Raw genomic sequence first — 14,447 nt, 5'->3', positions numbered from 1 at the left:
GATAAGTAATCTCAGCAATTTTGTCACCCGACTTGCGATTGAATCCGTGACCTTTCTTTGAAAAGCCCTGATCCTTAACTATTAAGTAAGCACCACTCAGAGCTGTTCTAAAGAGTGAACAGAATGACACACTGCAGCTCAGTGATTTGCACAGCGGCACAGAATAAGCAAAGTGCAGTTCTGACCAATTAGAATGAGTTTGTCTAATAAAGTGCCTGCGCACTCTCTCGGGCGATGGCAGTGTTCCAGAATGCGTTTCTCTTTTCCTCGCTCTCTTTCTTTTTGAGTTTGAGTAGTAATCGTTGGCACGTTTCCAAAGTTTATATCCATGGCAAAAAAAAGTTTGCATATCGCATCCGGGCCTGTCATTTGGTATGTGAATGAAAATATGTGCGGTGTCGCCCGCCACCGTATGCAGGTGTCACCGACATCCATTTCCTCTTCTCAGCCAGGTGTACGCACACGCGTTTGTTTCATTCAGAACCGCCGTGTTTTTTCCCGACTGAGCGGCAGTGATGCACGATTCTATGTAATACGGCTTCAAGTAATGGAGCGGAATGCGTGTATCCGTGTCTGGGATAAATGGCCTAATGAAAATGGAAAGCTCTGCTGAAATGTAATGACGCAGACTCGTCTTTCAGCAGGTTCACACCAGCCTGCTCTTTCTTTCCACAGATGCGCGCAACAACTAAACAGAACACGCATGGTCCAGTTGCGCTGTGGGTGATTTTCTCTGGCCTTGTGGACCCACCTTGCATCTAAAAGCCTTACATAAGTCAATATCTTACATAATTTGAATATCTGAGTCTTACCTTGAATCACTGGTTTTGGTTTGCTTGAGAACGAAAGACTTACAGTGAATGTTTTAAAACTAAATAAGGTTTAGAAGCTCAAATGGGGTTCGGGTGGAGTTTTTCCTCTGCTGTGAAAATGTCTGACAGTGAAAGTATTCTCGAAATCGTGTAGAGTGGGCAAAAGTGTGGTAAAATTAAATTAAAGTGGAGATTGCTAGCATACAATATAGTTGTTGACTCTAGCATGAAATGAAACTCTCCGCTTGTGCTCTCATATGTTGTCCCAGTTTGAGAAAAATCTCCCTCTCGTTTTTAGTAATCTTTTGTGATGGTGAGTTTCAATGGGTGCAGCCAACAGCAGACATTTGACAGGGATGTTTTTCCTCAGTATTTAACAATGATGTGTAAACCTTGGCTTCATATAAATCTAGATTTTACCGTGCTGTGGGGTTTGACAGTATCCTGCTTTTTGATCGGTTTATAGTTATTAGTGGTGCTTGCTAAGACAAGCATCGCTGTTATTATTGCTCGTACTTGATGTTAGACGTTTTTATAAACCCATTACCCAGCATTAAACTTCAGTGTGTGATTTGTCCTGCACCATTTGAGCTACGGATATAAACGATACTTCAAATTGTATGGCTTGTTGAGGAGAGGCATGTTGTTACCTTTCAGACTGATCAGCTGAAAAGGCAGATGATGAATTGGGCCTTAAATCCCATAAACTAACTCTGAAAGATGGAAGAGAGGCTTATATGTACCAATATGACATAGATCCACTCAGTAAGGAGGCTTTGGGTGGCACTTTTTAGCACATCTGTGATGATGATCATGTAAATAGAGAAAAATTACATATAATTATATTATAAGCAAGCAATAAGGTACGAGTGGTTGTGCTGTATCGTGAATAAATTACGGCTGAACGGCGTTGTTAGGCATGACACAAATCATTTTAAAAATGTTTTAAAAATATTAAAACTAGTTATATAAGTATGTGTTTTAAAATGTTTCTGTTTTAAAGCAAGTTTGTTAAATGCAGTCCTTCCGCTAAAAAAAATAGTTCCTGACAGTAAATGTCAAGAGAATGTTCCAAACATGGATCTTAAACAAAAACAGAGAATAGCAGAGAATAACTATTCTGTGTAATTTATTTTTAACACCATATATGATATTTTCTCACACACATACTGTACATCTGCTCATCTCTCAGCATGAGGAAACGTCTGTTTTCTTGTTTTAATTTTAAACCAGAGTGAGTCGTCGGTGCAGTTCAAGATTGCAAGCATCATTACAGTGTAAACGGATGGACATATGCATTTATGAAATAGAAAACTAATAGATACAATAAGATTCCCATTAGAATCCAGGAATGGAACTAACCATTTTATAAATGTTTATATTATGCAATTCATATCATGTGTTTTTTTTTTTTTTGAAAGATCATGTGACACAGAAACCTGAAGTAATGATGCTGAAAATCAGCTTTTACCATCACAGGAATAAATTACATTTCAATAAAATTGTATATTAAGGGGTTACTCCTCCTCAAAGTATTTTTGTTGTTATTAGGGCCAGGGTTAGGGTTGTTGTTTAAGAAGTTTGGATAAAACCACAAGGCTTGTGACTGTTCCTTTGACTGCCAAGTAAATTGCACTGTCATGGTCAAGTAAAGTATGAAAGACATTGTCAGAATGCTCTATCTGCCATCAGTGGTTCAACCGCAATGTTATGAAGCTGTGCGAATACTTTTGTACTGAAAGAAAACAAAAATAACGACTTTATTCAACAAATTCGCACCGTAGTGTCACCGCTTCACGCTGTAGCATACGTTCTTTTTGTGTCAGCCACAACACAAGGATGCATCTTCTACATGTATTTACACTTTGATTTGAGCGAAAACAGCTCATCTGTTTGTAGTGGCTAACACAGAGCAGTGTACACTATTTTGTGCAGCAATACTCTCCAAAATGGCACTACAGCGAGGCTACTGTGCGGATTTATTGAGTAAAGGTGTTATTTTGTTTTCTTTCCATACAAAAAGTTTTCTTGCCGCTTCAGAACGTCACGGTTGAACCTCTGATGAGTATTCTGACAATGTCTTTTATACTTTTCTCAACCTTGACAGTGTTCATTACTTGACAGTCAATAGGAAAGTCACAAGCCTCCTGGTTTTCATGAAAAAAAATATCTTAAATTGTGTTTCAGACAACTAAGCTGTCACATGTTTGGAACGACATTGGGATAAGTGATTAATGACAAAACACCAGAAACCATTCAGCAACATCTAGAATTGTGTCAAATTTTATTCATAACTTTATTTCTCTTTCTGCAGTGAATGCTGTATTATCAGTGATGGAGGGCTGTCAGCTGCTTTACTCCATACAGCCACACCCAGCTCTCACTCCCATCATGCACCTGCTCCCGCCCAACATTTTGGTGTCTGGACATGACAGCGTCCCCGGTGTGCTGTCATCTGCGGACACAGGCACAGGTAGGATTACCCAGAATGCCCCCTCTGTTTATCATCTGAATGCGAGAGGAAAGGCTTTAATGTGCTAGATTTTCACTACAGTTATAAAACAATCAAATGACATTTGATGACTGCTCATCTGTAACGAGACGAGATGTGTGTTGCCATGGAGACAGCAGAAGGAATTCTAGAAGCCTCACTAAAGAGCTTCTCGTTTCTTAGGACATTTCCTTGATTAGCTTCAGAATCACTTCATACCAAAGCAGGTCCTAAATGAGACCTTGAAGCAGAAAAACACTTGAGCCTTTTTACAACTTTTCCGACTCGCAGCTCAGTGCTCATGACTCGTCTCTTTTTGGAATTCTGTTCTGAGCTGCTTTCGGGGGTGGGTAAAGACAGACTTTCTGAACGATAGTAATGAACCGCGGTGGGTTTCACAGTGGTGAGGGGATTGGAAGCTGAGCACAATGTCGGGCTAATCCCCCAGCACTCCAAATATCTCACAGGGAGGGTGACCCACGACCGCAGTCTAGATCCAGAGAGGGATGCAGGAAATTAGAGAATTGTTCCACAGTGATATTTCCAACTCTCTCGCTCCTACTTACTCTCTCTCATTATAAACCGATGAGCAGATGTAGAAATGGGGTTCCTCTGGAGCAGGTTTCTCTTTGAACTGCATCTGAAATGTTTGAGTGCTATATTCTGCATCCTCCTGGGCCCCACACAGACTGAAAGTAGAAAAAGAGAGCACCCCCCCCACTGTTAATACGGTTAATAACACATGATTCAAAGCACATCATATCGTGATTTAAAAGCAATATATTCTCTCTGATTATAAACTTTTTCTTGAGTGGGTGTCATAAAAGCCAAAATACACCAGCCACCTCTCTCGTTTTTATTGCTTTAATTGTATCCAAGTCCAAAATGACCTTCAATTTCCCAGTAGTCTTAGCACATGATTGATCATAGCACAGTTCTGTGATACAGCCACCTGTTTTAAAACACAGGAAAACACAGTAAAAGATTTAAGGATTAGATCACCTCCCGAATAAAAATTGATAATCATTTACTCTCCCTCATGTCATATCTTTCTTCAGTTGAAAAAAAGGTTTTTGAGAAAACATTTCCAAATTTTTATCTATGTAGTGAACTTTAGGACCCAGTGAGTTAAAGGTCCAAATTGCAGTTTCGTTGCAGCTTCAAAGAGTTGTAATGCAGTCCCAGGCAAGGAAAATTTGTATTATTTAGTTAAAATGATTGGTCATTTTCTAAAAACAAAAATAAAAATGCAAATGCTTGTCTTGCACCAGCTCTGTGATGCATGTCTGTGATTGCACACGTTACGTAATCATGTTGGAAAGGTCATGCATAGTTAATACTTTGTCGGTTCAAAAGGTAGGGTAGAGCTAAAAGCTCCATCTCATTTTCTCCTCCAACTTCAACATCGTAGTTTTATCGTTTTTTTTGTAAAGTGGTTTCTTTTGCATGTTCAGGTTGATACATCCACCTACAACACATGTGATCTTTCCTGTAACTTGGACCTTCAACCCACTGACTCCCATTGATGTCCACTGTATGGAAAAAACCTTGAAATGTTTTTCTCTGTGTGTGTGTGTACACATGCATACATACATACATACATGCATACATATATGCACAAGCATGCATATCTACTAGCCAACAAAAAAAGGCTGCTGAACCACAAAACAAAAAAGTGGTTGCACCTTAAGCTCTAAAAGTAAAAAAAAATATTTATAGCATGTTCTCAAAAGAAAACACCTCTGGTCTGATGAAGAGCCAGATGGCCTCAAACTTTATATTTGCACTTTTCAAAATTAGTTTATCTTACCTCAGGGCTAATTAATTGGGCTGCAAAAGGCTAAGAAACAAATAAAAACAGTGGAAACATCCAAAAAAAGCATAGATGTATATTTATCATCTGCACAATTAAAGAAACATGCTAAGAAAGTACGTATACTGAGCATACAAAAGTGTGAAGTTGTGAAAAACGATGTATTTATGGAAAGGTTGGAAAGGAATTAGGTGGTAAATGGGTGTTAATTTGAGAACGGAGTTATAGAAACACAGCATTCTAAACGTTAAAATGGATACGAACTGATACAAAACTTTAACAGAACTAAGATGTTTAGAGAGGCACATTAAATTCCCTCCGTTCTCTTCTGTTGAGCCGTCACCTATCGGAGCGCCTGTAACGCATCTCTCTCGGGCTGCAGTGGTGGAGTGTTTTGTATGCTGTAATGTCCTGACGATGCTGCACTTGTTTGGCTGTCAGGCCTCAGTGCTGCTGTACAGATAAGCCTGGTTTGGTGTGTATGTGTGCTTGAGTGTAGAGTGATTGTGCAGTGTGTTTGAGGAAACAGACTGTGTGTACGGTAAATGTCTGAGTGCGTCGGAGCTCTCCGGGCCTAGCTTTGATAGTGGCAGACTGTGTGAGTGTGTTAAAGCTAAACTGTGATAGACTGTGTTTGTGTATGGCTGAGTGATCCGTGAAAGTGAACCTCTCCTGGTTGTGACTCATTCAAACCAGAAGCCTGCTGTCTTCTGCCACAGCAACTTGTGTATTATTACAAACACACGCACACACGCACCATATGATAACTTTTTGTGATAAACAGACCCAAATGTAGGTGGTATTTCATCGAAACACTGCTCTGTGAAAAACGGTTACTTCAAGTAGCAATGGCGTTCTTCTGTGTTGATTAACAATGGTCATGGTTTTGGCATTGAATTGATCAAAAGTTAAAATAAAATTTATTTCAAAATAATATGTGTGGAAAAAATCCTCTTTCTTGAACCACATGCTCTCTGTCAGACACAAAAACAATAATTCAATCGTGTCACACGTTTTCAGCACTAATTCATCGCTGAGCATCATTAGCAAAACCTGCCCCATGATATTTATTAAAGAATCCTGAAAAACTCATCATCATGGTTTCCTCAAAAATATTAAGCTACTGTTATTAACATTGATAATGTTATCAGAAATCAGCATATTAATCAGGAAATGATTTGTGAAGGACCATGTGACTGCTTTTTTATCACAGGAATAAATGTAAATTTTAAATGTATTCTAATAGAAAACAGTTATTTTAAATTATAATAATATTTCATAATATTAATGCTTTACTATATTTTGATCAAAATAAATGTAGCCTTGGTGGGCATAAGAGGCTTTTGTAAAAATATCAACAATCTTACCAACCAACGTTTGAACGGTTGTGTACCTCAGAATATTTCAGAATAATCCTTCCTGCATTCCTTGTTGGTTTCACGTCAGAAATCTTGAAAATGAATCATCATGTATCATGTAAACTTTCAGGTCCAGTTCTTCTAAGAAGAATCTGATTTATAGACAGCTTTCACTTAGGGAGCGCACATCAATTATAGCAACCGGTTAGCCTTTGGGGTTAATGCTGTAAAACAGGTGTTTATCTTTAAATAAATTATGGATGATGGTTCACTTAACCTGTCTGTATGTGAAGATTTTATTTCATTTAATTTGTGTTTTCTGCATATTTCTGCGAGGCGTCTAAATAAAACATCAAGGATGACTTTTTCAAAGTGAAGCAGGTAAGCGTCGCTGTAAGCTGAGCAATGTTTGGATTTGCCGAGGCGAACCAGGCAGATCTTGACAATCACAAACACGCGCGACCATGTGACCATTTTCATATCGCGCAAAGTGTTTTGAACTGATTATGAAGTGTCTTAGACTCCTGTGGGTGAGTGAGCTCAAATTTTGCCTCTACCAAAAATAAAAGAAAAAGTGGGTGCAATGGCTTGGATATGCAGAAGACTTTCTCAATAGACAATGTTTGAAACGCTTCACAGCGAGACCCCTACTGAGAGCGGAAATGGGGCCAGCCAAAGATCTCAGCTGGAGGAAATGTGCTTGTGATGATGCAGCCAGACACATACTCCAAATGATAAATTATCATTGGTCCTTATTCTTTTTAAAATCAGAAGAGGAATTTGGGCCACGTGGAGCTCCATTACATTGGCCTCAACTGCATGGATTTTTCCCAGCTTCTGGAACACATTGAGCTCTCTTGTGCACGCTTAAGCTCACTAGTTTGTTATCCCGTGCACTTGTTTGTGCGTGTTTTTTTCTTCTTTTTTTGAATGCATTGCCATGAGTAAGAGGATCTTGGCATTCTGAAGCGTGCTGATAAATTAATTTTTACTGTCTAATTAAATCCTTTGTTGCTGTAATGCTGTAAAAAATGAATAGCCATTAAATATAAAGGACAATAATAAAATGGCTGGATGGAATTGGCTGTACGCGCAGGAAATGTGTACAACGTTAACGTTATATTCATTCCATCTCTGTTGCAGCAGATGTGCTGCGGAAGCCTCGTCTGTTGAAGAGCTTCTCGTGTGTGTTGGAGGGACTACGTGTGGCACTCTTCCCCTCCGTGGAGGTCTTCGAATCTGACCTGCTCCAGCTGCTCAACAGAGACTGCCAGAATACAGTAAGCTACTAAATGACTCCAACCAAACGTTTGGGCCATTGAGTTATGTAAATTCATTAAGTACTTGTTTCAGAAGTTATAATGTGAATCTTTCTTAAAGGGTTATACAGTTTTTTTTCTTTGTCTTATATTTTTCATTCCACTTATAATCTCTGCAGAAATGTCACAGAATGTCTGTAATCAGACTGAAGTTGTCAGAAAGAGGGTTATTCTAGTTATTATAGGTAAAGCTGAAACTAAATTATACACAGAAAAATGTATGTGCCCATGGACCTAAGTTGTTTGGGTATATTTGTAGCAATAGCCAAAATATATTGCATGGGTCAAAATGATCGATTTTTACTTTTATACCAAAAATCATTAGGATATTAAGTAAAGATCATGTTTCATTCTTGAACTTTGCACCCCCTCTAGACACACCCCCAATGGCATCATCGGAGTTATGTTAAAATCTCTAACTATAAAGCAGCCGCCTAGATATATACAGTATCATTTGAAACCTCAAATTTCTTTTAACATTAATCACTTTTGCATTTATGTCCCCCTCTTTACTTTAGTCTTCCCTTGTTGGTGTTGCTGAGGATTACGTCATCACATAATTTATCATATGTATGATAATCCCCCAGTCATAGCTCTCCAGAGACATTGATCAAGATACTAGCCCTATCTGTTATCGACTTATGCTTTTCCAAACACGAGGGAGGAGGGCGCACTGAGCTCGAAATGGACAATCAATATCATTTTTTCATAAATGATATAAAGACAATTATTATTATTTTTCCTTTTTACTGTCTTTTAGAGGCATCAAATAAAATCTTGGGAAGGGAGAGATCAAACAGATCTCAAATAACAGACTTTCAAAAAAAAAAACTTTTTCTGAATAATAGATTAATAATAATTTTGATCATTTATTTATCATACAATTATGAACAAATAATCTAATATATATATATTTTTTTTGCTCCTTTGCAGATTCGAAAAGACCAAATATTGCAAATACATGCCTTTAAAAAAGTGTGTGTGTGTGTGTGTGTGTGTATATATATATATATATATATATATATATATATATATATATATATATATATATATATATATATATAAAACTTAGAATAAAACTTTAGTTATACTAAAACTTTAGTTAAAAAAGAAAACTAAAAATATAAAAATTCAAATTTATTCTAAATATTTCTAAAAAGTATTGGTCAGAAATATTGTTAAGTCTGTATTTTTTTTATACTCTACATTCATAGTTACTGAAAGGTGCTCTGTGTTTTTTTTTTTTTTTGTTTGTTTGTTTGTTTTCCTTACCGAGTAAACAGTGTTGAACTTTTAGTGACACCTTTCCATCATAACACAAAAGCAAACCTGCTGTTGTAACTAATCTATCTGCACACATTTTCATCCGCAAAATAATTTATTCCAGAATTTCCAATCATTTGGTGGTTAATGAGGTTAAGTGAGTTGTATTTGTATGATTGAAGCAAATTACTCTGTATGCTATAGTCTCTTTTGCATGCCTAAATAAACAACTTGAATAAATGGACTTTTAGGTATATTATTCCTTCCATTGCTTTAGCAAATGCACAGGTGGTCTGAATGCAGTCCGGATAAAGTAGTCACCAGTGAAAATCATTGTTGATTTCATTGGCATCGTGTGATAGGTTTTGTTTTTAGAATTTAGACTGTTCATTGTGTGTTCCAGATTTCTCATATTAGAGTTGCATTGTCTCCCTCTGATCAACCTCACATATACATTATAAATCTAACAAAATTCTCTACAGTCACAAACACCATCTGCTCCTGTTTTTCTATAATGAAGATCTAAATGAACAAAGTAAGTGCAAAAAGAGGCTGTAGAGAACTCCAAAACTTCAGATGGTAGAGATGTTTGGGTTTGGTGGGTGGATGGTTTGAATGCAGTCTAGTGGTACTAATACTTCATACAAATTAAAAAAAAAAATCCTCCCCACCCCCTTTATTAAGCAGATGTACAGCATTACTGAATCAACATATGTTACTACTCACTGAAAGACTTCTGAAAGAGGTTTATTCCTGACAGACATATTGCATGGTGGTTTGCATCGTGCTTAATTAAGATGTGACATAAGTTGATTTAGATAGAAAGTGTCAGCAAATGAGCTCAAATGAGTAATTAGTCTGATTTGGAGCTGTGGTCTGTGCCCTCTCTATAAGATACAACCTCAAGTCTTGTTACAGCAATTTCTTCACCCCCAAAGAGGCTCACTTTGCATTGTGGGAAAAGAGCAATGCGTTTTCTATTCTGTATTCTAGTGTGGTTGTGTTTCAGGCTGTGTGGATCTGTGAAGGCTGTCTGCAGACTGTTTTTTTTTTGTGTGTGTGTGTGTGGAGCCTGGACCCCAGTAACCATGTTTGACAGATGCACTCATGCGTTCGCAATTATTTACACACTGCAGACACACCGCTTTGGTCATCCCTTAAACTTGGAGAGAGAGAAAGAGAGATAACAGCAGAAGGACAAGAGGGGAAAAAATGAAGTATAGTGGAAATTGATAACAATGTCATTTTTGACGACTTGTGACATACCTTTTGTTTCTCACCCTTCCATGGTGTTTATTGGTGTGAGACAGAAAACCTTCAGTACTCTTTTAATCAGCTGTCCTTAAAACCTAGACAGAGCCTGTTTTAATTGTGCTTCCTAAACCGCTCAGGTTGTGTCACTTTTCCTGCAGTGTCAGTGGAATGTCAGAGGAACTATTTTAGCTGAGCTATAATCGGCTCCTAGGACGTCACTTGTTGTCATGAGTCTTTTTTGTTGTTGGTGGTGTATTTATGATAATGATAATATCATTACAGTTTTTGAGATTCCTCCTAGTGTTTTATTATAGTGCTTGCAAGGCAGTACTGTATTGATATTCATCTGAGGTTCTAGGCAGGGCTTGTTTAAACTTAACTCAAAATAACCTCATGTGTTAAACTTCTATTAATTCACCTGAACAGCTTTTCTCACAAGATTTTTTTTTTAATTTTATTTACATAATTTCTAGTAGTTACTACCATTTTACTGTTGTAAAAATCATTTAAAATTCTGAGCATTCAAAATCTTTACCTGAGCATAAATTTATTATAAATATGACACATTTGGAGCTTAAGCTCAGTTTTTTCAGAATAAAAGTCTTTGTTTGCCATGTAATGTGGTTATAGTAAATTCACGCTACAAAGGAGTATACAAAAGTTTAATTCAAGGACATCAACACACATAACAAACTAACAATAATCATTGACAAAGGCAGAGGAGAAATGGAATGCTTTAACTAATTAACTAATAAAACACATAATGAGGACAGGAACAGGAAGGACTAAATAGAGGCAAGGCGGACAAAAGGGGAAGAAAACAACATAGAACGGGATAGTATTCCACCCTCCTGGAAGGCTCGTCTCGTAAGACTGGGAAGGGAGGGTGCACACCCTGGAGGCCAGTGCAGGGCAGGACCAGGATGGAGGCAAGAAGGACCTCCAGGGTGGATCAGGAGTCTCAGGGCCATGCTCGGGGAGCCATAGCGGATCAGGAGTCAGGCCAGGGAGCTTGAGGACCATAACCAGCAGAGGCTCAGGAGAGCTGAACGGTACCTGCAGAGGCTCAGAGAACAAAGGAGAGCTGGGCAGGACCTGCAGAGGCTCAGGATCTGAGGGAGAGCTGGAGTGGTCCAGCGGAGGCTCAGGACAGCTGGAGAGGGTTAGCAGAGGCTCAGAGAGTGAAGGAGAGCTGTACAGGACCAGCAGAGGCTCAGGAGATGAAGGAGAGCTGAACAGGACTTGCAGAGGCTCAGGAGATGAAGGAGAGTTGGGAGACCAGCGGAGGCTCAGGCGATGAGGGGAGAGCTGGAGGGGACCAGCGGAGGTTCAGGAGATGAAGGAGAGCTGGACGGTATTAGAGGATGCTCAGAGAGTGAAGGAGAGCTGTACAGGACCAGCAGAGGCTCAGAGAACGAAGGAGAGCTGAACGGGACCAGCAGAGGCTCAGGAGATGAAGGAGAGCTGAACGGGACTTGCAGAGGCTCAGAGAACAAAGGAGAGTTGGAGGAAACCAGCAGAGGCTCAGAGAGTGAAGGAGAGCTGGACAGGACTAGCAGAGGCTCAGGAGATGAGGAGAGCTGAGGGGACCAGCGGAGGTTAAGGAGATGAAGGAGAGCTGAGGGACCGACGGAGGCGCTGGTGTGAGAGGAGGAGCTGTGAAGTACGGGGAAATTGCCTCATTCATTATCCATCCTGGGAGGGTTCATGTCATGAAGGCCACACTGAGGTGCGCGACAGAAGGGCACATGCACTGAGGGCGCACTGGTATTAACTCTGGAGGACTGGCCACTGGAGGCGCTTCTGAGTAAATACTGGCATGAGCTCTGGAGGATTGGTCACTGGAGGGCGCTTGGGAAACACAAGCCGTTTAATGTCCATTTGGCTTGCTATTGGAGCTGCAGGCAGGCTTGGTTGGGCTGCGATGGCGGCAGACTTGCCCTGTGAACGGCTGGCACTCTGACTTCTGTGCGGTTGGCATTTTTAGGCTGAGGCCAGAAACAGCACTGGGAGGAGATGAGTGGTCAGAGCTGCTGGCGAGGTATGTGGAGGCGGGAGAGGCACAGCTCGTCCCTCGGGGGACTGGACGAGGAAATTTGGGCAGTTAATTGATTTTCTCTACCTCAAAGTCAAAAAAGTTTACCCATAAAACAAGATTGACTAGCTTGATCAGGGATAATCAATTGTGGGAAGATCGCAGCATATAGTGTCCTTGTCCAGCCCCAGCAAAAAAGTGCACCTAGGAACGAAGTCGTGCCATCTTACCTCATCGAAAATAGTGAAGAATTCTTCCACATATCTCTCCAACGTCCCTCTGCCGCAGACGCCTCAGCCATATGGTTTCGTCAAAGATTCTGTCATGTAACGCAGTTGTAGTAAATTTGCTTTACAAAGGAGCATACAAAAGTTTCTTTAATTCCTAATTCAAGGGCATCAACATATCTATAACATAAACTAGCATTAATCCTCGATAAGGACTAGGGAGAAACTGAATGCTTAAAAAGACAGGGATACAATCAAGGAGAACTAAAACAAGTGGACAAACAGGTAGGGAACTAATTAACTAATAATCAATGCTAAGGACAGGAAACAGGAAGGACCAAATAAGGGCAAAGAGGATAAAAGGGATAGAAAACAACACAGAACAATCCCAGAACGTGACAATATGTATGTGTACTATGTTTATTTATTATGTGTATATATATAAATACTAGGCTTTCAGTTTAAAGTTTTATTAGTACATCATCTTACATTTCATACACTTCTGATAAACATAATGTAGCAAACAACTCAGTTATGCTCTAAAATTCTAGATAATGGGGCAAAAATGCCCAAATATGAGATTTATTCTCTTTTATATTTCTTATGATATGGATATCACACAGCAGCAAGATGTATATAACACAGTGATGTTTCATCACATTAGAACCTAAGTGCAAATTGTGATAAAATATACGTTATATCCAAAGAAACACAGCAGTGTTTAAAATGAATCCACATTTTAAACAAACTGGGTGAACCAATGAGCATTTACATTTCATGCTTATAAGTTAAACTAAGAAAATATGTCACAAAAGCAGATGTTTTCAAGACAGAGAAAATTATGACAAAAATTAGTTTGCATCTCAATGCAAATAATTAATATTTATAAATGACACATTAATCTCAGATTATTTCAAGGAAAACAAAAAAAAAACAAATGTGATGAACAGGTCAGACAGGTGACCTCCAGCTCAAAAAATTTACAGCAGATGATCTTTAGCAGGGTCGGAGGTGATTAGGATTGAATCCATCATCTGTGATTGGCCAGCAGCTTTAAATATAACATGCTCTTTCTCTTCATCATGTTAACCAGAAGGATAGAGACAATGGTGACAGAAAACAAAAGAGAAATGGAGATAAATAGAATGAGAGAATGGGGAGGGAATATTCATCAAAAATCTGTGCACTCTCATCGGCTGACGTCACTTACCTCTGCAGTTCTGAGGTGATAATTCACATGTGATAGCAGCTGACAGCAGGCTCTAGGTGGCCCTCATGTGGGTGGTTGACCTTTAGAGAGTGTGACTCTCAATGCATTGTCATCAGGATATTGTTGATGCTCTAAACACATCTCTCTCTGTGAAAGATGCATGAAACCCCTAACCCCCAGAGGTGTATATATCCGGGCAGGTACAAGAAAAAGGAAATAAGGGCATTGTTCTTTTTAACAGTATTGATTACCAGGGTTTTGTCTTCTACATTCTGTATATGTTCAGTGTTATTTTAGTGTAATGAAATGTTTTAAAACTTCTCAGAAAAAGCAGTGCGCGTTTACTATTCATTTAACTACGAAGGTGGTCGACTGGTCCAGGGCCAAAGTGAGAGAGTTTCAGCTTGGTTGATGGAAATGTCACTAGATTTTTTATTTATTTTTTGTTATGCACATGAAGTATTCTTGGCAATGTAGGCATGTAGGCAATGTAGGGCATTAATCTGTGTTCAAATAATCTAATTGGGATTAGTTATTACTAGCATAGAATGATTACTAACAATGAAATGCTAAAATGTAGTATTTAATGAAACATAAGAATCACGTTAAGTAGTCTTGAAGTTATTATGTTCAAAATTTTGATCATTAAAATCAAAATGTTCAAG

General features: G+C 38.9%; 1 protein-coding gene across 2 annotated transcripts in view; it reads left to right on the top strand.

The window, feature by feature from the left end:
* Positions 1-8,617, top strand: part of LOC122349915 (nephrocystin-4-like) — a 35,099-nt gene extending 26,482 nt beyond the window's left edge. Inside the window, exons 5-7 of one of the 2 annotated variants that reach the window (XM_043246052.1) lie at positions 3,127-3,285; positions 7,621-7,754; positions 8,312-8,617. In XM_043246052.1, the coding sequence (XP_043101987.1) occupies positions 3,127-3,285; positions 7,621-7,754; positions 8,312-8,353 (335 nt within the window). In that variant the 3' untranslated portion in view covers positions 8,354-8,617. Of the gene's footprint in view, positions 1-3,126; positions 3,286-7,617; positions 7,755-8,311 lie in introns of both variants that reach the window. The other variant, XM_043246051.1, reaches the window with a different exon arrangement.
* The last annotated feature ends 5,830 nt before the right edge of the window (positions 8,618-14,447 follow it).

The sequence above is a fragment of the Puntigrus tetrazona genome, chromosome 8 (assembly GCF_018831695.1).
Source record: "Puntigrus tetrazona isolate hp1 chromosome 8, ASM1883169v1, whole genome shotgun sequence".
Taxonomy (NCBI): domain Eukaryota; kingdom Metazoa; phylum Chordata; class Actinopteri; order Cypriniformes; family Cyprinidae; genus Puntigrus; species Puntigrus tetrazona.
Note: the sequence above shows the minus strand (reverse complement) of the source record. Positions and strands in the feature narration are given on the sequence as shown.